The sequence below is a fragment of the Aythya fuligula genome, chromosome 1 (assembly GCF_009819795.1).
Source record: "Aythya fuligula isolate bAytFul2 chromosome 1, bAytFul2.pri, whole genome shotgun sequence".
NCBI lineage: Eukaryota > Metazoa > Chordata > Aves > Anseriformes > Anatidae > Aythya > Aythya fuligula.
This window is the reverse complement of record NC_045559.1, coordinates 68,446,382-68,471,272: the sequence shown is the minus strand read 5'-3', so window position 1 is coordinate 68,471,272 and position 24,891 is coordinate 68,446,382. Positions and strand designations below refer to the sequence as shown.

General features: G+C 37.1%; 1 protein-coding gene across 1 annotated transcript in view; it reads right to left on the bottom strand.

Moving 5' to 3' along the window:
• Positions 1-24,891, bottom strand: part of AEBP2 (AE binding protein 2) — a 56,006-nt gene that overhangs the window by 9,753 nt on the left and 21,362 nt on the right. Inside the window, exons 3-5 of the mRNA XM_032198601.1 lie at positions 23,756-23,863; positions 15,419-15,605; positions 3,787-3,911 (exon numbers count right to left, since the gene is read on the bottom strand). Of these exons, the coding sequence (XP_032054492.1) occupies positions 3,787-3,911; positions 15,419-15,605; positions 23,756-23,863 (420 nt within the window). The remainder of the gene's footprint in view (positions 1-3,786; positions 3,912-15,418; positions 15,606-23,755; positions 23,864-24,891) is intronic.

The following is a 24,891-nucleotide window of genomic DNA, read 5'->3' as shown; positions in this document are numbered from 1 at the left end:
TTTTCCATTCAAAACCATACATTTTTCTGTACTGTCAAGTTCATTTGCATATTAACTTTCAGGTTTTAAGGAGAGGCAGATGTTCTCTCATGTAATACAAGCATCACATTAAAAAGTTCACAGGTGACTTTGTGAAATATTATTTGGACATAGTAAACCAGCGATATCCCAGTCAGAGAGAAGAAATATTCTCCACAAACCACTCTTCATCCTATGTAAAACTTTAAGAATATGAGCCAGGAAACCAACCAGAATAAACAAGCCCCACATATATATTATACCTAATTACTAATTAAAGATGGGATTCCTGCATCTACTGGGATTTACAGTGTAACACATGGTGATTCCAGAACCTCACAGAGAACCTGTGCAAACCACCCAGGATCTGCACTCATCTTTGTTCTCTAACACCAAGAACAACAAATAGTATGGATAAACTGACAGCTCTGACATTAACAATTTCTCATTTTCAGAAATAAACAGTACAAAACTCAGGAAACCCAGGACTGTTCAGTACTGCCATCACCAGATTGAAAAAAAGAGATGTTTGTAAAAACTTACTCTCTGCATTCTCCCTCCCATCCCCCCCCCAAAAAAAGTAACTGAAGTAACAACATTACACACAAAGAAGCTTAATGTGAGGGAAAAGTAACTTTTAACTATAGGGAATTAAAAAAAATGTAGTTTTTCAGAACAAAAGAGCTAATCATACACAACACAAACTATGACAATTAGAGCTAGAGATGCTTTCACAGACACACTTGCATCCAATGTGAATTTTGCAGACTGTTTCTCCATATTATCAGATTATCTTATCCTTGCTAAATACTCTGGTGTTGTTTAATATTAAAGTAGTATGTTTGCTGTTAGGAGACAACAGAAATATTTATATAGAACTATCATTGCTTCTTCCACAATGTATTTTAAAATCGTCAAGTTTAAAGTTGTGTTTGTTTTTTAAGATATGAAATATACTGCTTTAACTATAATTAGTGTAATGAGAATTTTACCATTTCCTAGGCAGGCTAGAGTCAGAAATGCAGCTATGATGTAGACAAAAATGGCCAACTGAAGAAAAGAATCACTATTTTGACAAAAATAATTACTGTTGCAATCAGGTCTGTGAAAGTTACAACTGAAATGGAAGATACCTAGCTTGTCTGCAGTAACTGCTCTTCTTGCTCTGAAGTTTTTTATGAAGTTCTCTACAAAGTAGTAATTTCAAGTCCACTTAAGTTTTACATTAAAAAACATAGCCAGTAGATGCACAATACAGTTTTACTTGATATATTACTATATTATCTAAATTTCATGCACTGTCCCTGGAAGGAAAAGAAATTTTATTTTGAATTTATCTCCATAGAGGAAACCTGCAAAGTTGTCTCAAATGAGAAGTGGAGTTCTGCTGACCTCTTCTGGAAAAAGAAACAAATTTCACCCTCTTGCATCTTTATTCATTCTCTGTGTTTCAAAATGTTAAGATGTCAGAATGTATGTAAATAATATCAATGCATGTGATTACTGAACTAAAATCTCTGAAAATATTTTAGAGAATTAATCCTATCCATTAAAAAAAAAAAAAAAAAGACGTAGTAACCTATAAGGTACATTCTTTAACAAGTTTATACCTGCTCTTCAGGTTAAATAGAAATGGCTTGACGTTTTCCACATGACAGTGCAGAGAATCAATATAGCAAGAATTTGATACCAATAAAAAAGCTCATCATAAAAATAAAATCAGAATGGAGTCATAGGTGAACTGTAGATAGCAAAAACATGTCTGCAAAACAATTTTATGACTGTTTTACAATTCTCCATGTCTATAAAGAATGGGTTCAAAAAAAAAAGTTGATTTATGTACAGTGACTGCATAGAAATTGTTTACATTAGAAAATTTTCAGTATATCCATCTTGTAAAATACTGCATTATGCTGACATACTTATGCTGCATTAAAAAAATAAACTTACACCAATTACCTCAGTTTTCAGCGATCTTCACCTTTTTCACCTTTCAAATTAATGCCCCTGCTAACTACATTTTTCTTCATCTAAAGGTAGACCACACAAACCATACGACATTATTTAACCAGTGAGCATTCAAATGTAATCTCCTAATGCTTATAAATTATGTAAAATCTGTTAGCATCTGAGGTTACCTTTAGCTCAGTACAATAATGTACATCCATAAGACTGCTGCTTTTTTTTTTTTTTTTTTTTTTTTTTTTTTTTTTTAATTTTAAAGCAAATTTTAGGCGGTTTCATCTGCAAAGCTAATGTCAGCACAGCTCCACACAAGTGTAGCAGCACCTTAACGGGGTAGCAAAGTGCACTGTATGGCCAGAATCTTAAAGCAGTTCTGCCACTGAAACAAATTCTCCCATAGCTGAGGCGTAAGTAATTTCTAGTCTTCAGATCTAATCAACCCCCCACCATCCTGAGTGGCACAAGCATGGATGAACTAAAAGGGTCTGCACTGCTTCCTCCAAGCTAATTCAAAGCACTTCTAGAGCACATTCTTCCCTCTAATTCCATCTCCTTATGAATTATTACAACAGACAGAGGTGAGCTTCCACAACTGAACCGTCTCTCTGTATAACCTTTCAGATTAAATCAAGCTGTGAATTGAAAGACAATCTGCTTTTCTCGAAGAATTTTAAATTCTGCGTTTGCCGGGGAAACGAAAATGAGATCTAAATTCAATAACAACAAAATAAGGCACTTTTAAATCTCCATTTGCAGCTGGTGCTCAATGCACAGGAGTTCAGCAGTAATGTTTTCGGAAAAATGTCTAACAGTCTACAGAGATCTCTAACAATCATCAGTCTTGTAGAATGGGAGGAAACTAAGTTTCATGCACATAAAATTGTTTATGGAAAGAGAATGACAGTTCAATAGTTTGAATCACTGGTTAAGATTAAGCCATAGCTGAGAAGAGAGCAGTCACAGCATTCCTTCCTTGGACTGCAGTTAATCTTACACTAGTCTGGCAATTTACAAAGACCCTTGTTTTGTCCCATCCTTTAATTGTTTTCTTCTTAAAGAAGAGTCTCTATGTCTTATATGCTATCTCTCTCAGTTTAGTAAGAAAACACGAAGTATTAAGGTTTCTGAAATTCTGATCCCTCTATCCCAATTCAGAACCTGTTTCCCTATTTTTGAACTTTTCTAAATGAACACTAATGTCAATCCCATTCACAGGTAGGTGAAATTAACAAAAAAAAAAAAAAAAAGGATATGGAAATAGTACTGAAGAACATTTCCCCACCTGGTACTTGACTCCCTGCACTTCACTGACATTTGGGTGGAAGTTTATCAAATAAATAAATAAATAAATGAAAGGAACAACAATATATTTATGTAAGTATGACATCTTTTAAGCTGAAAAAGAAGTAAACATAAATTTCACATCAACATCTTAAAATATTCAATTATACAATTACTTTTAGAGAACTCCTTGTGATAAATAAGCACTGTGACTCATGACCATGAAAATGCCATCTGAATTGCATTCTTATTTAGAAGAGTTAACTGTATTTATTTCTGCCAAACAGACTTGCTGTCAGGTATTTCCTGAAGCGTATCAGACAAGAAATGTTGCAAACTATTCAATTTGTGACGTAGAACTACTACTAACACCACTTTTAAAAACTTAATTTACTAATAGAAATGGGAAAATCAACATTGTAAAATACACACTATTACTTAAAAGTCTGCATTACTAAGAGGTACACACCATTAGATTTTTCAGAGACACAGGTAACAAACAATGCATAATTTAATACTTACAGTACTATGAAATACAACACTGTGGCCTTTTCCTAAACTTTCTATATGTGCTGAGAGGTTAAAGCAGATGGCTCGATGTCTTATAGCATCCAGTGTTTGTGCATCAAAGAAGTCATGAGGTCTTGCTAGAAATAAAAGAGAGATTCTTAGTGATGAACACATTGAAAGCATTCTAGCACATTCTAAGTAAATCTGAATTGTCATTAGTAAACCATTTATCATTATAAAAATAGGACTATCTTGTCAAAGAGTTGTAAACATTAATTTAATGAGGAGTATGTACTGACTCCGAATGTGGAGTGGTGATCCATCCAAGTCTGATCAAACTATATTCCCTTTAGATGAAATAGCTGTTTTGACAAACTGAATTACACTTGTTCAGTTTTTAAACTTCAAGTGAATTTTATTCATTTTTACCTTTCAGAATTACAAATTCATTTTTTTATTGAGTGCTTCTGGGATCATCCATTGCTACCATCTGTTAAAGAAGTCCCCGTACAAAGAAACTAAAGCCAGAACTTGTATTTTAACGCAAGAACAGCCCGGTAAGGTTACAATAAACATCACAACCTAACCGGCCAAATCACCCTTAGAGCATCATCAATAGTTTCAGTATTACTGCTGTAATTTCTTATAAATAGTATTAAAATACTTCAAAACATGATAGCACACTCTACATATTAAAATGTATACCTTATTTTTGAAATTTGTTAAAAACAATCTACCCTGATGTAATTTATAATTGCATCCAAAACAAAAAAACAAAACAAACAAAAAAAAAAAACTAGCTACTTCCAGTGAAAACTGGGATGCTGCAAAGAGATCTATCTGTATTGATAGTGAAATAAGACTGCTCGGTACTGCTGTGGAACACAAAGCAGAGGATTAAATAAGAATTATTGTTAACATACAGAAAATACAAGCTCATCAAAAAACGCTTTATTTCTGAAGAGTAATAATAAATAGTCGTGTTAAAAAACACTGCTAGACATTTCTATCTAAAAGTTTTCATTTCACACTTTGATTATTAGTAAACATTTCCTATCCAAGAAGCACCTTCTACATCAGAAACCACACTTCAATCTATAAAGAGAAGACTGCAATCAACATCCATCTGATATTTTATGAGTAGTCTATAAACAGCATGCACTAGTAAATAATTTTATAGATAAGAGTTTCCTGAACAGTAAAAAATTACTGAGCTCCAATTTGGAGTGTAAAGGTCTGTTAATTCTACACTAACAACAATCTAATTAAAAAATAACTGCTACTAAGCATGTATTTGCACATGCTTAGAAATATCTCATTCTAACATTTTTTTAAATATATATTACTGTAGCAGAACTATATGAGTAGAAGTATTAATGAAAGCATTAAAATTTTTAAGCTTTACGTGAGAGCAATGATTCAGTATACAACATTGAAATTAAAACTAAGAACAGTAGTTAAATTACGTTATCAACTGTATCATCCTATAATCTGCAAAAACAGTGATTTGCTATTCTCTTGTCCTTAATTAAAACAACTCCTTTTCATCAAGATTATCTGTCCTTTATTTCAAAACAAATTACAAATTCCACTTTCAACTAGTATTTTCTGCACTCCAGGGACTAATTGTTGTTAAGCATTCATTTCTATATTATGTTCTGTCCTTACCGTATCTCAGTTGGATAATGCCATTCAGGCAATCATCTCTCTGAAATGTTTTCTCGCTGTAAGTGGTCACTTGTCATGTTACAGAAGGTCATTGATGCAACCATTTCTTACATTGAAACTATTATTCTATCATGTAAAAAGGAGTATGGGTCACATTTTTGGGCATTGACTAAGAGTTTTCTTTCTTAATGCAAAGTTAAAGATGAGTTTGTGGGGAAAAACACAAGCTTGTATATACAAACAGACCAAAGAAAATGGGTTCACATTTTATTATTACTATAAACTACTGAGTAGTAACAAATATGATACATGAAATTTCCTGAGTTCAGCATCTTCCAAGAGACATCCTTTCTACTCTTTTCTTCTTACAAACAAACAAACAAAAAAAAAAAAAAAAAAAAAAAAAGCCTTATCTCCCTTTGATGTGATATTCTGAAGTTCTCTACTGAAGTAATCCAAATGCTGATCTAGGCAGTTTGTTGTATCAGATGCAAGCAACTGTAATATAGTAAATTATATGACGTAGTATATTTTGTACAATATAGAGATTCATAGAATCATCTAGATTGGAAAAAACCCTTGAGATAATCAAGTCCAACTATCAACCTGATCTACCAAATCCCATCACTAAACCTAGTGCCATGTCCACACGTCTCAAATACCTCCAGAGATGGTGATCCCACCACTTCCCTGGGCAGCTTGTTCTGATGATTGACTGCCCTCTCTGTGAAGAAATTCTACCTGATGTCCAATCTAAACCTCCAATGGCACAACTTAATACCATCTCCTCGCACCAGAGAAAAGACACCAACACCCTTCTCACTGCAACCTCCTTTCAGGTAGTTGTAGAAAGCCTCCTTCGGACTGAATAACCCTAGTTCCCTCAGCTGCTCCTCATAAGCCTTATTTTCTAGTTCCTTTAACAGCTTTGTTGCTCTTCTCCACACACCCTTGAGCAACTCAACGTCATTCTTGTAGTGAGGGGCCCAATACTGAACACAGTACTCAAGGCGTAGTCTCACCAGTATAATGGGACAATCGCTTCTGTAGTCCTGCCGGCTACACTATTTCTAATGCAGGCCAGGATCCCATCAGCCTTCTTCATCACCTGGGCACGCTGCTGGCTCATGTTCAGCTGGCTATCAACCACCACCCCTAGGTCCTTCTCTGCCAAGCAACTTTCCACCCACTCTTCTCCAAGCTTATAACACTGCATTGGGTTGTTATGACCCAAGTTCAGGACTGGGCAGTTTGTACTGCTAAATGTCTTGTGACTGAACTCAGCCCCCATCGATATAATCTATCCAGACCTCTCTGCAAAGCCGTCCTACCCTCAAGCAGATCGACACTCCCACCTATCATGGTACTGTCTGAGAACTTACTGAGGGTGTACAAACCCCTCATGCTGATCATTGGTAAAAACATTAGAACAAAACTGTCCCCAAGAACTGAGCCACTGGTGGCTGGCTGCCAACTGGCTTGACACGATGCACAAGGACTCTCTGAGCCCTGCCTTCCAGCCAGTTCTTCACACAGCAAACCGCACACCTGTCCAAGCCATGAGCAGCCAGTTTCTCCAGAATACTGTGGGATGGTGTCAAACGCTTTACTGAAATCCAGGTAAATGACATCCACAACATTTCCTTCATCTCCTAAGCAGGTCATCCTGTCATAGAATGAAATCAGGTCAGTACGGCAGGACCTACCCTTCAGAAACACACACTGACTGCTTCTGATCATTCCAGTCATCACATATTTGACAATTTGCATAGGATGGTACTCAAGATGATCTGCTCCATAATCAAGGTCAGACTGACAGGCCTGTAATTCCCTGGATCTTCTTTTCCAAACTTCTTGTACATTGGAGTCACATTTGCTAACGTTCAGTTAACAGGGATCTCACTGTTAGTCAGGACTGTTGATAAATTATTTAAAGTGGCTTGGCGATCACTCCTGTCAGCTCCTTCAGTATCCTTGGATGAATCCTGCTCAGCCCCATGGACTTATGAACATTCAAAACATGTTAGGAGGGCACTGAGAGCTTCCCATTGGATTATAAGGGCTTCATCTTGTTCCCTGTCAGTATTCCAACTCAGAGAGCTATGTACACTGAGAACAACTGGCTTTACTAATAAAGACCAACGCAAAACAAGGCATTAAGTACCTCAGCATTATCCTCGTCTTTCATTACTACATTTCCCCTCACATCCAATAAAGGATGGAGATTCTCCTTAATCCTCCTTTTGCTGTTGATGTATTTACAAAAGCATTTTTTATTGTCTTTTACTATGCTAACCAAATTGAGTTCCATTTGGGCTTTAGCCCTTTTAATTTACTCCCTGCAAAGCTTGACAATGGCTCTACAGTTCTCCTGAGTTGCCTGCCCCCTTTTCCAAAGCTCCTGAACTCTTTTTCTTCACAAACTGCAGAAAAAGCTCTTTGTTCAGCCATGCTATTCCTCTCCCCTACTGGCTCAACGTTCAGCACACTGGGACAGTCTGCTCCTGTGCCTTTGACCGTCCTCTGGAAACCAAAAGTAACGGTTCTGCTAATCACCTTCCTTACCTCAACAAGGAACAAAAACCATCATTTTGATGATCACTGTGCCCAGGGCAGCCTCCAACCATCACACCACCCATAACTCCTTCCCTGGTCGCAAACAACAGGTCAAGTGGGGCACCTGCCCTCATCAGCTCACTCACCACCTGTGAGGATGTTATCCACACACTCCAGCAATCTCCTAGACTGTTTATTCTCTACTGTACTCTATTTCCATCTAACATCTACAAAGCCAAAGTTCTCCATGAGAAATAGGGTTAGCAATCAGGAGACTTCTAGGTGCTTGTATAATCTTTCATCTAGCTCTTCATGCTGGTTGGATGGTCTATTATAGATTATATATAACACCAGCCTTGCTACCTTTCCCCTGACTCACCAAGAGACATTCAACCCTTTCATCACCACCGCTCAGCATCCTGCAGTCAAGGCATTCCCTAACATATAGGAGTACCCCATGTCTTCTCCTTCCCCATCACTCCTGAAGAGCCCCAAACCACCTATCCCAACACTCCAAGCAGGTCAGTCATCCCACCACGTCTTACAGAGGCCAATGATAACATAGCTGTAAGATTTAACTAAAACTTCCAGTTCCCCTTATTTATTTTTTCATGCTGTGTGTTTATGTAGAGGCACTTAAGCTTGGTCCCTAATGAGACTGTTTCATCTGGTGAAGCGGCTAGAATTTCTCTGTGCTGCTCTTCAGGTGCTCTCCCTGCTGACCTCTAACTCCTCAAAGAAGTACATTGGGTCAATTGAGATTCACCTCCTTGAGCAACCTTAGTTTAAAGCTCTCTTCACCAGTTTGGCAAGCCTGACATGACAGATTTTTCCTCTGCAGTCCCCAGAGCAGTGGAACAGTTCTGCAAGGATACCTCAAGTAATGGGGAAAGTCTCTTCCTCCTGCTGGTCCTTGCTATAACAAACTTCCACTCCTCTGGGGTTTTGGTATCACTCCCTTCTGTGATGTTTCAAGGGGGAGGTTTTTGGCTGTGAGCTCATTGCAGACTATGTATGAAACCACCTACCTCCTCCTCAGCTTTCCTGATATTGTTAGCCTTCTGACCACCTCCTGCACCTCCTTTTCACCACCTCTCACTAGGTGGCCGAACTGCAGGAAGTCCTCCACCTGGAGGCATCTTTTCCAAGTGTACTGGGTCTGGCTGGCATAGAACTTTCACTGCAGCAGCCCATATTGTGCTGTGCTCCGCACCTGTAGCTAGAACAGCATTGGTATCACACGAGTGTTTTGTCTATCACTGAGCAGTGCTGGCACAGCACCAAGACCCTCTCCAACCCCCCCCAAAGCCAGTAGGCCAGGGGTGGGGAAGGGACATCACCATGGCAGCTGACCTAAACCAAACAGAGGGATATCCTATGCCTTATGGTGTCATGCTCAGCAATAAAAGGTGAGGAAGGGGAAGGAGGGTTGGCAGGCTCTCCTTATGAAGACATCTGTCCTCCCAGACAACTGCTACACCTATTGAGGCCCTGCTTCCCAGAACATGGCCAAACATCACTCATTTATGAGAAGCAGAGAATGACTGTTCCCTCCCCCATTCCTCCTTTGCTCCCACTTGGCCTGCTTGCTCTTCCCCATCTCTTCATTTTCCCTTTACATTATCACAGAATCATAGAATGGCTCTGGTTGGAAGGGTCCTTAAAGACCATCTGGTTCCAACCCCCCTGCCATAGGCAGGAATGCTGCCCACTAGATCAGGTTGCTCATGGCCTCATCCAGCCTGGTCCTGCAGGATGCCCTCAACACCTTCAGGGATGGGGCATCCACAACTTCTCTGGACAACCTGTTCCAGTGCCTCACCACGCTCTGAGTGAGGAACAACTTCTTCCTAACACCCAATCTAAATCTGCCCTCTTTCAGTTTAAAACCATTCCCCCTTGTCCTATCATTATCTAAACGAGTAAAGAATCCATCTCCATTCTTTTTATAAGACCCCTTTAAGTATTCACCACAGTACAAAAAGGACATCGAACTGTTGGAGAGTGTCCAGAAGAGGGCAACAAAGATTGTGAAGTGCCTAAAGGGGAAGACATATGAGGAGCAGCTGAGGTCACTTGGCCTGTTCAGCCTGGAAAAGAGGAGGCTGAGGGAAGACCTCATCACAGTCCACAACTTCCTCATGAGGGCTAGTTGAAGGGCAGGCGCCAATCTATTCTCTTTAGTCACCAGTGGTAGGACCCACAGGAATGGTGTCAAGCTGAGGCCGGTGAGGTTTAGGCTAGACATCAAGAAGAGGTTCTTCACTGAGGGTTGTCACACACTAAATTAGGCTTCCCAGGGAAGTAGTCACTGCACCAAGCCTGTTGGAGTTTGGACTGTGCACTTAATCACATGGTCTGAATTTTTGGGTGGACCTGTGTGGTGCCAGGAATTGAACTCTATGATCTTTATGGGTCCCTTCCAACTCAGGATATTCTATAATTCTATTGAAAGGCTGTGATGAGGGCTCCCCAGAGCCTTCTCTTCTCCAGGCTGAACAGTCCTAGAGAGAGGTGCTGCACCTCATAGGAGAGGTGCTGCAGCCCTCTGTGTATCTTTGTCCTCTGGACAAGTTCTAACAGGTCCATATCTTTCTTGTACTGGGGGCCCTTATCATTATTATTCTTATCTCAACCCCTAAGCTTTTTTCTTTCCATCATACTTTCTTCTCCCACTCTTATTTTGAGAAGGAGGGAGTGAGACAGTGGCTGTTGTGCAGTTTAGCTGCCCAGCAGGGTAAAACCACCAACAGAGGCAGGTTTGACACTCAAAAGAAAGGTCTAGGTGCTTCCTGCAGTCAGAGCTGCCTTCATGCCGCCTTCCCCTTCAGCAGCTGTCTGGGTGGAAGTGGCAGACACCCCAGCTCGAAATTCAGCCTTTATCCTAAGACCAGTGCCCACCATTCCCTCTAGGCAACAGTTACTGGAGCTTGCACAGTCAACAAGGAAGGTGTAAAGCTCTTCCCACACATCCTTCCACACAAAATACTGCACAAACTGCCGCACCCTCCACGTCCCTGTCTGGGTGCCCTGGTCATAGTGCTCCTGCTCACAAGCCCTTCCTAAGGCTGCCTTTTCCATGACTGGGGCTGGCCCCTCAAGCCCCATCAGACTCTCTCCCAGGAGCTTTCTGGCTCATAGCAGGCCTTTTACCCTGGGGTTTCCCTGGCTCTAAAACATCTGTCCCCCTACACCCAGCTCCAGAGTAGTATGTCTCACTATGTGACATAAATATATGACAACTATTTTTATGTTAAATACTTATAAATACATATGTGGAGGACAATCCCCAATTTTTGCTTTAAGTTTCATACAGCATTTTGTTCCAGAATTTACCATCAGATAACATTCAGACACAGAAGAAAGGGTACAATTAATAAAATGCACATGAATAGCTTTACTAATTCTTTATTGAGTGTTCAACCTGTATCTTCTTGCTCCTCTTAAATCTATTCCCTCAAAATTATTTTTGGAGCAAGGCATCTCCCTTCTTTCTTAATACAAACTCCACATACACGGATTATTTAAGTAAAGGAAAAGCTTTTGATAAGTAGCCCATTAAATGAAATGCCAAGTCCTGTGTAACTAATATATTCCCACTGTAAATTCCATAAACAGGAGACTTTCTCATCCCACTTATCCTTCTAGTAAACTCAATTGATACAGGTGTTAGCAACTAAAATGCCTTTTTTTTCTACTGGAGAAGCAAGGTAATATTGTAAATAAAATCTCAGATTCTACAAAATACTTTGAGGTAGCTTAAAAATAGCAATGCTAGGACTTGTTTTAGTGAGAAACTTTCAATATATTTGGCTCTCTACCTATGAGTAGAGAGGGACAATGTGTGGCAATTAGTATGTTTATATAGAAGAGAAAGAAACCTACTGTGATCCTGAATGATTCTGCAACATCAAAATTTATACAACAAATCAGCTAGTCTTTATATCACTACTAATGTAAAAAGCTATAAATGCATGTATGGTAAAACATACTTTTATCATACTTTTATCACTTCTAAGCTTAAAAGCACATATTGTTCACAGAGAGGAAGAAAGAAAGGCAAAACAGGTTAAGAAGAACAAGATATTAAGACAGAAAGAAAGAAGTAGCTGCCTGATTTGTCTTTATACTTTAAGTTAGAACATGTTCTTGTCACATATAAAGCTACAGTAAAGTATTTTATTTTTTTTTAATTATTTATGCATTAATGTCTTCCAGAGAGGTTCAAGCCTTCAGATATAAAACACAGGTCTATACAGAGGAAGCAACTTTATTGTTTTGCTGTGTTTAAACCTTTATTTTATACATGAGTGTGCTTCAATTGCAGCATGTATTAGCAATTAACTGTCAATAAATATTTAAGCCATTTGCTTGTTGAAAAAAAAAAAAAAATCAGTGTGTAATCAGACCATGAGGAGGTAGAAAGAATATGCTAGCAATGTTTTTTTCAGTAGAAAGTTTGTCCCCTGACATAAAAATAACTAATTAAATGATGATTTGTGAAATATTTAAACACTGTACACTACTGAATAACATCCTGCATTATGTGAGGGGAGGAGGTGCTGCCCTCTACTTTAGGGAAGGGTTGATTGAAAGGAGGGGAATGGTTTTAAACTAGAAGAGGGGAGATTCAGATTAGGGGTTAGGAGGAAACTCTTCACTCGGTGGTGAGGCACTGGAACACGTTGCCCAGAGCGGTTGTGGATGCCCCATCCCTGGAGGTGTTCAAGGCCAGATTGGACAACCCCTGGGCAACCCAATCCAGTGGGTGGCATTCCTGTCCATGGCAGGGAGGGGTTTGGAACTAGATAATCTTCAGCACCCATTCCAACCCAAGCCATTCAATGATTTTTACCTATTTGTCATAACTTGTAACCCTACTTGCAGATAAAATGGTACAGAAGTTACCTCTCCTTTTGGACACTTTAAATATCTAAATATAGAATCTACATTCATGGCTTTACGTACTCTAGACTGAAAATACTTTATACTCTTGTTCTGTTACTTTGGTCTCTTGCACTCCCTGCTTCTTCTTATAAACACAAAATCTACACAGTTGCACACCTCATTCTTTAACTAAAAGTAAAGCTAAGTTAAGAAACAGTAAGATGAGCAAAGTTATATCAGCCCTTTGTCTAGTTCAGCAAATCAACAATAATTCACAAAAAGTTTTCAAGAAAAGCTGCCAATGCTTAGCATTTTCAGAAAATGTCGTCAACTTCGGATACATTTCTGGGTCACATACCCTCTGGAGAAATACGTTACAGTAGTCAGTTCCCAACTCGGTTAGCGATGAGTTTTTGCCTGAAGGCAAAACTATACAGCCAGCACCACATTTGTCTCAAGAGGCAAAAAGATAAGAAATTGCTTGAGCAGCTGTCATTTTTCTTACTGTGCAACACCTGATCAAGACAGCAAACCATTCAAGTTCTAGCGCTGAGTAAATATTATTGGAATGCTGAAGACCAATTATATTTCTTTTTGCCATCGATTCATTCAAGAGCTTTCTATTTGCTTCCCCCACCACTCTATGAAGATGACTCTATGCATATCTGCAGAACAAATTCTGCAGTATATTCCTATTATGACTGAGACATCTTAGCAGATAATTCAAAGTTTTAACTACGAAGCCCTGATTTGAAACTGGTAAGTCAATAATGTTTATCAATTACAAATAAAATGCAAATGTATAATAATACTTCTACATATACTGGGGAAGAAATTGAATTAGGATGCATTAAATCAGTCACCTAAAGAGATCAATATAATTATACAAGCTAAGATGCAACTTGGGAATCTCCTAAAGTGAAGTAATTTGAAATGACCAGCCTTAGACATCTGTATTCTGTTTGAATAACAGTCAACAAATCAAGATAGCCTTCTAGGAACCTACATTACTTTAAATAAGTCTCTTCCTTTACACCTAAGATCACCTAAAAGATGCAAAGCAGCCAGTTAACTCTATTGATCATCCTTCCCTTCTTGAACATTCTCATTTACATAGATTGCTAAAGGGAAATATTTTGTAAGACAGAATCTGAGAAGAACAGAAATAAATAACTTCTTTAAACAGTGAATCAGTGTCAAAACTAGAAGAAATCTTGAGATTTATATATCTGAACAAATATAATTTGCTCATGTATACTTTGAAGATACTCAGGTGTCCCCTCCTATCTCACCTCCCCTTTTCTCCTCAAAAGACGAATACAAACCACCATCATAACTAAAGTTAATAATGGCTGTTCCAGCACTGAACTGCGTTTTTGCCACTTAGTACAGAAGGAAAAGACACAGGAATTAACTATGGTGAATTCTAGGAGATACTGTAACTTTCCAGGACAGACTTCTTTTAGTTCAAGGCAGAAGAACGACCGCTGTTTCATTAGTTCCCAGTCACTTGTAAAACAGGTAAGGTTTAAAAATAAGAAAAATCAATTTATAGTAATAAACCTATTCATAGTAATCACTTAAGACCACTAGTATATACACCCATCGCTGCAGTATCATTTGAATAGTTGGTAACTGTATTTCTTCACAGAAACAGAAAGATCAATACAGTTTAGTGTTCTACCACAGAAGAGTTCTGGCAAAATGAGACTGCAATTGTTGACCCAGTGAAGTAACACAAGTTCAACGCACCATCACTAAAATCACACTGCCATGCTGGAGACATGACAGACAATTGCTTTTTTATGAACATATTTACATCTTGTAATGTCCACAGAAATGGAATAGGCACAGTGGTTCATTTAAAAAAAGGGAAAAAAACTATTTTGTCCTTCTCTCCAATCCTGTAGTGTTGCGATGCTCACATCACAGCAGTAAAAAAAAAAAAAAGTGAAGCTTTTTCTTCAACTACTAGTAGTAGAAAAACATGAAAGGATTTTTACATCTCTGTACTCTAAAATGTAATTGTCACAAATAAGTTTAAAAGTTAGTAACTAATCAATTCAGTACTGAAAAGTTGTAGCCAAAGCAATTACAAGAAAGGTTGTTAACAATTGTCTCTTCAAAAAATTTCTGTACGTAAGAATGTCTGAACAGATTTGAAATAGTTATTAGTCGGACAGTAGGACAATGCAGGAATCAAACAACTGGATCTAAATGGACTAGAAAAATTAGTGGATAAGCAATCATTACCACTGACAGTATCCTGGCTAGAGGAAACAATTCACCTTAGAATTGATAAGTCACACTTCACAGAACATTGGTTCACATCAAATTAACAAACCTCAATTGTGCAGCGAAAGATTCAGAATACAGCTAGTCAAATATCTTCAATATTAAGCCTCTGTTATGCTCATAAAACTGTCATTACACTAATAAAGTGTGTTGTTGTGGATATAAAAATGTCTAGAAATACTAGACATTTTTAGTCTTACATTTTAGTCAATTACATTGACATTTTAGTCATACTTACGTAATGATCGTCGTCTCTTATTCTTTAACTTTCTTCTTTTATTCATTCCAGCTTTAGATGGAGATTCCTCTTTGGCCTTTGGCTGACTGGCAACTTTTGAAGAGTTCTGCTGGCTGAAGTGTGTGGGCACATGACGGGCAAGTCCTCCCTGAGATGCAAAGCTGGCATTGCATCCACCAACTACACACTGATGAGGAAAAAAAATAAAGTTACTGTATCAGTACACTCTGCACTATCAAACTCATAGATTTTTCAGTTTGCCTTTTCTGGCTCAGCCTCCAACACAGTAAAAGATAGATAAACTCTTTAAGACCATGCAATTCTAAAGAGAAACAAAAATAATCTAAAATTTCCATCTGAACTTTATAACTCATAATTTTCCTGTGGTGTAATCACCTTTTTAAATGCTATATAATATTCTACAATATTGTATAGCATAAAATTAATCTTGAACAATGTTAATCTTGAACAATGCAGTAAAACTCTCTTCACAGAAAAACATATCTGAAGATTTTTTCCCTATAGACCAGCATTATCCCCTTGCTTTTCAAAACACTACATAGTTATTCTGTATTTCTCAACAGCTCTACAGTCTTCCCTAGTGGTAGATAACAGCAGTGTTCTCTAATCTCCTTTCTTGCGAGAGATTAGAAGTGAACTTTTCAAATAAAAAAGCATCCCTACCAAAACTGAATTTAACCAAGCTTAATGCTTTCTATAAATGCTATACAAGGTCAATATCCTTCACTTCTGGCTTGAAGTGACTTCAGTATCTTCAAAATCCTACTAACACGACAATATACACACTTATTTTTTGCAAGGTGCAATTCCTTCAGAAGTATTTAAGAAAGTTCTCACTCAAAGAAAATGGCCTCTTTTTCAAACAGAAAAGTAAGACTAGACTCAATAACTAAGCAGAAACACAGAAATCACAAGATACATGCAACTAAACAAGTACTGACTTTTTTTTTTTTTTTTTAAGTATTTCGTTTATGTTTACAATTATTTTTATATAAAATAAATGTTTAAATTATATTGTTGGGGTGGAAAGCACAAAGTTTTTCTCTTGTGCTCTTAGCTTAGAAGGGTAACAAAAAAATAATTGATATGCATTTCATCATGGGCTGCAGTGAATTGTGTATCCACGACTGATTTTTCTTCTCCTGATTAAACAGTAGTAGGACAAATGAATTCTTTATCCAGTAGCAAGAACCCATCACCACTCTAAACCATTCAAAAGCTTTCCGTCTTCCACATCTGTTTTGCTTCCCCCAATCCTTTCTCTTAGCTCTCTTGTTTGTATCTCTTTTCTCTAGCACTCCCCTTCACAGCAAACTGACGAGGCAGCTGTAATGGGAGTTCAGCAGTGAGTAATGCTGCAACTATATTCATAATGTAAAATTTTCTCTGAAGTATTTGCAAGCTCAAAGTAATCTGTCCCAAGCCTGCACATTTGGTTGAAAGACAGGGCAACAGCAGCAGAATACCACTCAGTGTGTTTTGTCCCTGATACCCAACTTTGCTGTTTCCAAATTGGGGCTGTAAAAGAACTGAAAAGTTTATTTCTATCTCAATCCCAGCAAAAGGTTTTCATTGATCATTACAAAACATGAACGCTATATTCCTGAAGAAAAACCTCCATAATCTCCAAGGACATAATACTTGTTATAGGAATAAAAAAATATGTAAGTATTTTTTCACAAGACAGTGAAAGACAAAAATAGGAGGACAATTTTATTTAAATGTTTTTAGCAAGCTTAAGGGAAGTTTAAGCACTAAGGTAACTAAAAACATGCAATGTTAATGTAACTGTACGTTCCTCTCTGTCTCCTCCACTAATAAGCATCTTAAATTTCTGCCCATCTCTACCAAAAACCTATCTGTAACTTTTTACTTTGCCCTACAATTTACCAAATTTAAACAACAACAATACTGTACACTTACACCATAACAGCCTACAACAAGACATCATACCACATCTAAATTCAAAATAAAACAAGAGATCTTGCTCTCATTTAGGGTACAGGAACCTCAAAGCAATATTATTACTTCAAATTAATATTAAGATGAAAATTTACACCATTGTATTAAAGATGAACAAACCCACAATCAACAGACAGCGACAAAATACATGCATGCATTAGTTTGACCAATTTTTTATTCTCCAGTTTCGTAGTTCTTGAAGCTGTGTTGCTCATAAAAGCAGTTTCATGAAACTAAACTAAGCAACTAAATCTAAGCTTAGGTTTAACTTTAATGAAAGTGCCACTGACAAGCTTCTAGCTCTTTCTGATTCTACAAACACTGACAAAAGGAAAATGAACACAGAACTACTCTGAAGTTCAACCTTACTGAGAGATTAAAATTTCGGTCTTGCCAATGCCTGCTAAAAGTAAAAAAACAACCTGAAGTCTTGGTACAGTGCATGCATTACTATATGCCAAATTACTTAAGTACAGTATAAAAAGGCAATAGCTTCTGAAAATAATATATAAACATTGTACTTAAGTACAGTATAAAAAGGCAATACCTTCTGAAAATAATATATAAACATTGTGTTGGCCACATTTCTAAATCACAAGTTCTTAAGACCTCTTGTGGAATTCCTTGTCAGATAAGAAATACGGTTTTATGGCTAACTACACACAATGTCATAAGTTGACTTCTGTCTAGTACAGAGAAAAAAGTCACGGACATCCAATACAGATTCTCTACAGAAGCTACCACTTCTTGTAATTTAAGTTTTACTTTTAAAAGCCCCAAACATTAAGTCCTCAGCATATGTAACCCCCAACTAAAAATTTTCTTTTTCCAGAAAGCCTACTTACAGTCTGCAGCTCAGTATGAAATATTTGCAAAGACCATCACATCCACATATTGTGTACTTTGACACTACCTGTTATGTCATCAAATAATCAACAGCTGATATATAGATGTATATATCAAAGATGACACAGAATGCCTTTGTAGTGGACAGAAAAATAGTAGAAGAGGAGAAAAATCTTACCTGTTTTTTCCTTTTTTTCTCTAAAATAATATATCCAGCAATCCGTTACTAACGGGTAAAGTCTCTTCTCTCCAAAGATAAAGGAGCAGTTCAGGCTGTCACTTCAGGATCTCTGGACGGTAAGTCACACCAAATCAGCTTCCCACCAGATAATTATACAGATCTAGAGGGCTTCTAATAAATCAGACTCAACTATTATGCACAACTTTAAACCAATCTCTTACTTTTTCCCCAAAACCCTGTATCTCAAAATTTTGCATTCAGTTTGCAATATGATAGGTTGGGTCCGGATTGGTGGATATGTTACTTCAAGAGAAAATAAGTCAACAAGTAAGAAATTTAATTTCTCCAGTGTACCCATACCCACCATTATTAATGGGCAATAGTGACCAGTGACTTTAACAACCAGGATATAAATTATCTAGTAATACAGATTTTTTCTATTGAATTCAAAATAATCGAGTACCCTTTTTAGAGTATTTAACGTGCATTTTTTTCCAATAGATCTGACAATAATATTTTAGACATCTGGACAAACCTTACTGTCTCATCATCTAAGCATTCAGGCAGAATGACTACATTTTCTATCTGCATCTGCAATGCTCTAATGGACAGAAGATGTCCTGCCAAAAGAATAACTGACATGAATTCCAAATGAGGACTGAATTTGCTTGGCTTTGTCATCTAGATTTCAACTAATGTTCCTCTATTAATAGTCATATCAAGTGCAGTCATCCCTTAATGAATTACTCCCTAATGAATTCTGGAAGTTACAGGTGGTAGAATGAACACAAAATTCCATTTTTACTACTACTTTTTTTCCTCCCCTTTTAAGCAAAGGATGAAAGCCTACAATAAATTTATGTATTGTTATTTGTTGTTGCTACTGAAAGCATTTACCCCATGTGAACAAACCCTGCATGACTGATCTTAAACATTAAGAGCATATCCACATGTTGAAAGCAGTTGGTTGCATATTCAGTTTTATTTTCACAGAGTCCTCCTCTGCAGAGGATTGCTACAAGCAACTATTTTTATAATTAGGTCCCACACATTTGAGCTCACTCTACCATTTGTCCTTTCATTGTGCCTAACACCTTCTACTTGGTCATCTACACTACATGCTAAGAATTATTTTGGTACATCTACAAGTAACTAACTTTTAATGCCTTCTGCAGCGGCAGGTAGCACTTCAAAAAATTCTGAGTACCAGAAACAGTGCTAAAAAAATGCAGATTGTCACAGCACAATAACTATTCAACTGTTTCTAACAGTCAAGTTAAGACAATTCTTTCTCAGCTTGCCAAAGACAGCTACCAGCATCAGTTTTCTACTTATCTCTGCAGACTATTCCTCTAGTTCTATCTGTCTGTATGTTCTGAAAGCCTGAAAGTTTAGGTTGTTGAACTTGAGATAGGACAACTACTACATGATGATGATACTTCCAGCATTCCACCCATTTCTAAAAAGCTGCAAAAATTATGCAGTAAAACTATTAAAAAAAAAAGTAATATCTAGGCTTTCTCTCTCTCAGCTCTGGATATAAAATGATATGCAAACATGAACATACTGATTATCTTCAGAGAAAAAACTACATGCTCTGAAAACACCTGTAACAACAAAAAAGGCTGGAAGAATGGCTAGAACCAGACTGTTATAAACAAAGAGAACTTCCAGCAGCACAAAAGCAATGAACTTCAGGTATTAAAAAGAGTAGTGTAACTCCAAAAATACGTAACTGTGGTCCCAAAGAAGGCCATTAAATTCTCATATCAGAAATATTTTGCAAGACCAATCTTTGATCCTCTTGACAAGAGAAACAGATTTAGGAAATAGCACATCCAAAGAATGACTAGAAAAGCACACTGCTTTGCAGAAATACTTGATTAGAGACTGAGAACTATCATCAATGGTAACTGTGTCTCATTTAATTGACACACTTACTTTGGAGGGATTCATGGGTGCCCTAGGTAAGACTGTTTTCTGAAAAACAAAAATTAGTGATGACGGCCTCGAATAAGAAGAAAATAAAATCCATCCATGTGTTCCACATAAAACGTAAGGACAACAGCACTAAAAATTTTTAGAAAAGGGGAGGAAATAAAAAAAAAGCAAAGAAATCTGATGACTAAAGGGGAACCAAGGTCCAAAGTTCAGCCCCAAAGGTCAAACTTATCATTTCTGCCTTAGTTTAGCAGATTATTCAGATGTAAAATGTCTCCTAATTATCTGATCACACACTATTAGGAAATTGCCCCATAAAGAAATAGAGCTAATATCTCAAAAATAGGTATTCATAAGCAAATTTACGTTTTCTACGTCACAGGTGTTGTAATACCAAGGGGGACATGCTAAACCGCAAGAACAGGAAACACACGAGGAATTTACAAAAATATGAAACAAATGTCTTTGCAATTTAGAAGTGGGTTCACCTTAGTGACAAATGAACCACGCAGTCATGTAGTTCATACGCATGCATGGAAAGGGCAGGTAAGCCCACAAAGACCTTTTAAAATGAAAGCAGAAAAGCTAATTTAAAGTAGGATACAGCCTTTAAATCAAAGGACAGCATTACATGCATCACAAAAATTGAGTATTAAACCCAGAATGGGCAACTACATAAAATGAATTCATTTGCAAACAAAAGGCAGACAGGACAGGGACATATTCTTCAGCAGAATAGTTCTGCAAAAGACAGCTTTATGCCTGAGACAGTCCCCAGCTGCCTTTCAATTTAAGAAAATACTTTTTTCCTCTTATTTTCATTAGAGGTATAAGCATGTAGCAGCTTGCCATATATTCATTAGTCTCCACTCATCATTAAACAGTTTTGGTTTTCCTCCTGCCTTTACAACAGTCTTCCTTTTACAAGAGCTTCATCACCTTCCTAGCTAACATTCTTTGCCTTTCTTAAAACAATTCTGAACAGTTCTCTAGAAAATAGCATACAGTTCTATCATTTCCACTGCCTTCCAAGTCAATTCTTCACAAATCCTGACATTTATTTATTTTTAACAAATGATTGAATGACTTGGCATTTTCAGCAAGTACTATGAAGTGACAATGACTCCTACTTTTATACTTGAACGTATTTATATATTTTGTTGTTATTATTTTTTCTTTTTTTTTGGGGGGGGGGGGGGGGGCCAGGAGCCACTGTACTAATCAAGAACAAGAGGTCTTTAATACAACCAAATAGAAAAATTTGGGTTTTGCTAAAAATCTGAGCCATTAGGATTTATATCAACACCTAAATGCAAAAAGTGCTTAGTTTTTATAGAAAAGCTGCCATAAAATGAAGCAGTAACTGTTCTTGAACTGATCAAGACTAATATTCAACACTCTTAAATGCTTTTGTATCAGACAATAGATTTCAAAAGCTTGAAAAAGAAAAGGATCAAGTGAATAAAGGGGTCTAGGTAACTAACAAGTTATCACAATCACATACTTGGCTAAATCATGGGGGCTCTGAAGCCTATATTCAGCATAAATGAAAGGGGAACAAAAGAAGTTACAGGACCAGAATTATCATCTATTCAAAGCTCCCAGGAACAGATTGAGAAATACAAAGATAAAATGCAAACAAACACTGAAAACAACAGTAGGAAAAAAAATGAAGTAACAGACTTTGAGCCATGATAAACTACTGCAATAGTTGCCTGCGTTTCATCCTTTCCCATAGCATGACCAGAAATTACAGAAAAGTATGTACTATTTCACCAGCTAGTTAACACATGCTTATCAGAACTAACTATTTGAAGTCTTACAGCTCTAGCTGTAACCAGTTTAGCAAAAAAAAAAATGGGATATCAGCTTTTACCAACTTCACTAGATAGCTCACAAGACTCAAGAAATACTATTATTTCCTGAGGCATGCCCACCTCTTTTAAACCCTATGCCTCTAAATCGACCTTCTTTGATGTACACCAAGCAAGTCTACACACTAACCTATCAGAAAGCTTTTCTTTAAGACAGAAACCTGCTATTACACTTTGTCACTTAAACTACTTAGTTCTAAAATGAGAAGAAATAAGGTACAAGTTTCCTCTAATGACTCATTTTCAAGTTCGATTCAGGGATCAGCAGTTAAAATTACGTTACTAGAACAATCACATCTGCAAGATTTCAGGGATCTATGATCCTTACACTACGCTTTCAAGAGTATGTTAACTTAATTCCTTTGAACAAAGGAATAAACTCCATAGCAAGTTTCCCCCACTGTCATTCACTCTATCAGAAGTTTTCAGACTAAATTAAGCAGTTTGGAAAGTCTAGTCTTCACAAGACTAGGGAAAAAAAAAAAAACAAAGCTTTCACTTGCATTGAACTATTTTTACTCTCTAAGCTTTGAGTATAGTTTTGTTATCTGTCATAACTACTGTTAAAATCTGTGCAGAAGCAGTAACTTCTGGAAGAGGTCACTGTAATAGAAAAAAACTTTTTAGTAATAAAACTGCCCTAAAATAAACAAACAGACGACATTACGTGGGAAGAAAGAGAGGAGAGGGTAATAGAGAAGTAGTGACTAAAACTTGGTGAGGTTGGGGCAGAGGGGGAGGAAGATATAAAATGCTACCTACATTTAATAAAAAGCCCTATTCATTTTTTAAATCCTAGATGGAAGGAGAACTTCAGTCTGAAGTAGTGTGGGTGGAACTTACCATAAAATGATCCAGGACTGACAGCTATGAACTGCCCCAACTGTATCCATAAGAGGATGAAGCAACTCATTAATAACGGATTGGTGGATATGGGAATGATAAACACTACTATACCTAGAATTGCAGGTACAGATTAGGGGGAGAAAGAAAGAGAAAGTTAGAAAATACTATGCAGGAAATACAGTCAGCTCATCGGTCCTGCATTCCTGACTTCCTTATTATTCTCAGAGAGGTTAACCATAAATAGTCACTGACTGTTTCAACTGAATTTTGTTAACAAGAACAGCTCTTACTCAAGCACAGAATGCACACCACTAGGCATCATCCAAAGTGTAAAGCATGAAGCAAAATATCTCACTGTTACAGTGTATAAACAACTCAACAGGAAAACGTACACAAAAATAAACTATATCATTATTTAGTTTTAGATTCCCCTACCATTTATAGATTAAAAGCAACACGGACAGAGAAGAAATAATGGTATCTTCATCTGTTTTCATAACAGAACAGGATCTTTGGGCACCATCAAGGCAAAGACCAAAGCTCAGCTAGCTTGATATGTTAAGAAATCCTCCTGTAATGGCATTTTTCAATTAATACATTCTATCAGAAAAAATGAATAGGATCGCTCTTAGAATAAATAATTATATACCTTGCTATGAACCTTACCTTGAAAGGTTTGTCCCCACTGTGTGTCAGCATATGCCTCTGCAACCAACTTTGACTTGTTGAAGGTGTATTATATACTTTGCAACCTTTCCACAAGCAAACAAACACCTAATAATGTAAAAACACGGTAAGTTTAGGTAAGTCAAAGAAAAAAGAAAAAATTTCAGAAGTAGATTAGCAAGCTTATTACCACAATACAAATTAGTTCAAAGAATTCTGAAACCACCGTTTATTTGGCAACACACTTGTCTCACCAAGGCAAAAATAATTGCAACCACAAGTATTAAAAAAAAAAAAAAAAAAAAAAAGGTCAGTGAAACAAGCATCAAAAGCCAGAAGATGCTTCAGATAGACACAATCAAAAAGCCACAACATCCAGCTACAGTTTGCGTTTGTACTGCATATCAGTATCACCAGAGATATTGAGATAGAAAATTTGTAAGCGGTAAGATTTACATTTTACAGATAGCAAAGATAGAAAGATGATTTATGCTCATAAGCAAGTAATGATTTAATTCCTTGAGAATGGCAAAGTCTTACAATCCTATTATTTAAATATCAGTTTTATACTATGGAATACTAGATACCCCTAGTTAAGGCCCTTCCTGATGAAGAAAGGGAAAATTTTGGATAGGATTCAAAACCTGTGGGTGTTTGGCTATTCCGGTATACAGATCAGTCATATGCACAATAGTGCATTAAAGAGTAGAACTTACTCATGCTGCTTTTCTCTCTCCTCTCATTGTGTCTGACTATAATCTAGAGAATAAAAAAGCTCAATGATCTTGGCCTTCATTAGAATTTCTTTAACAAGTCAGAGGGCAGAGGGGAGGAGGAAGGGATACAGCCCTAATTTTTAGCAGCAGAATACAGTCCCCAGGAATAGTGTTGTCCAAAATACTTTCAGAATACCTTTTGGAACTACAGGGAACTAATTGGATTTGAGCTTCTTGTTCTCTTTCAGAAAGAAAAAAATGAGTTATCGAAAGACTGTACTTTCAAAACAAAAGAACAGCCAGACAAGCAAGCGATGTACTTTCTATATAACAGACACCTCAACTTACTAAAGGAAAGCTTGAAAACCATGCATGCCTGTATGACTGATCAAGGTCTCCTGACCAATAAGGCCCAACTGC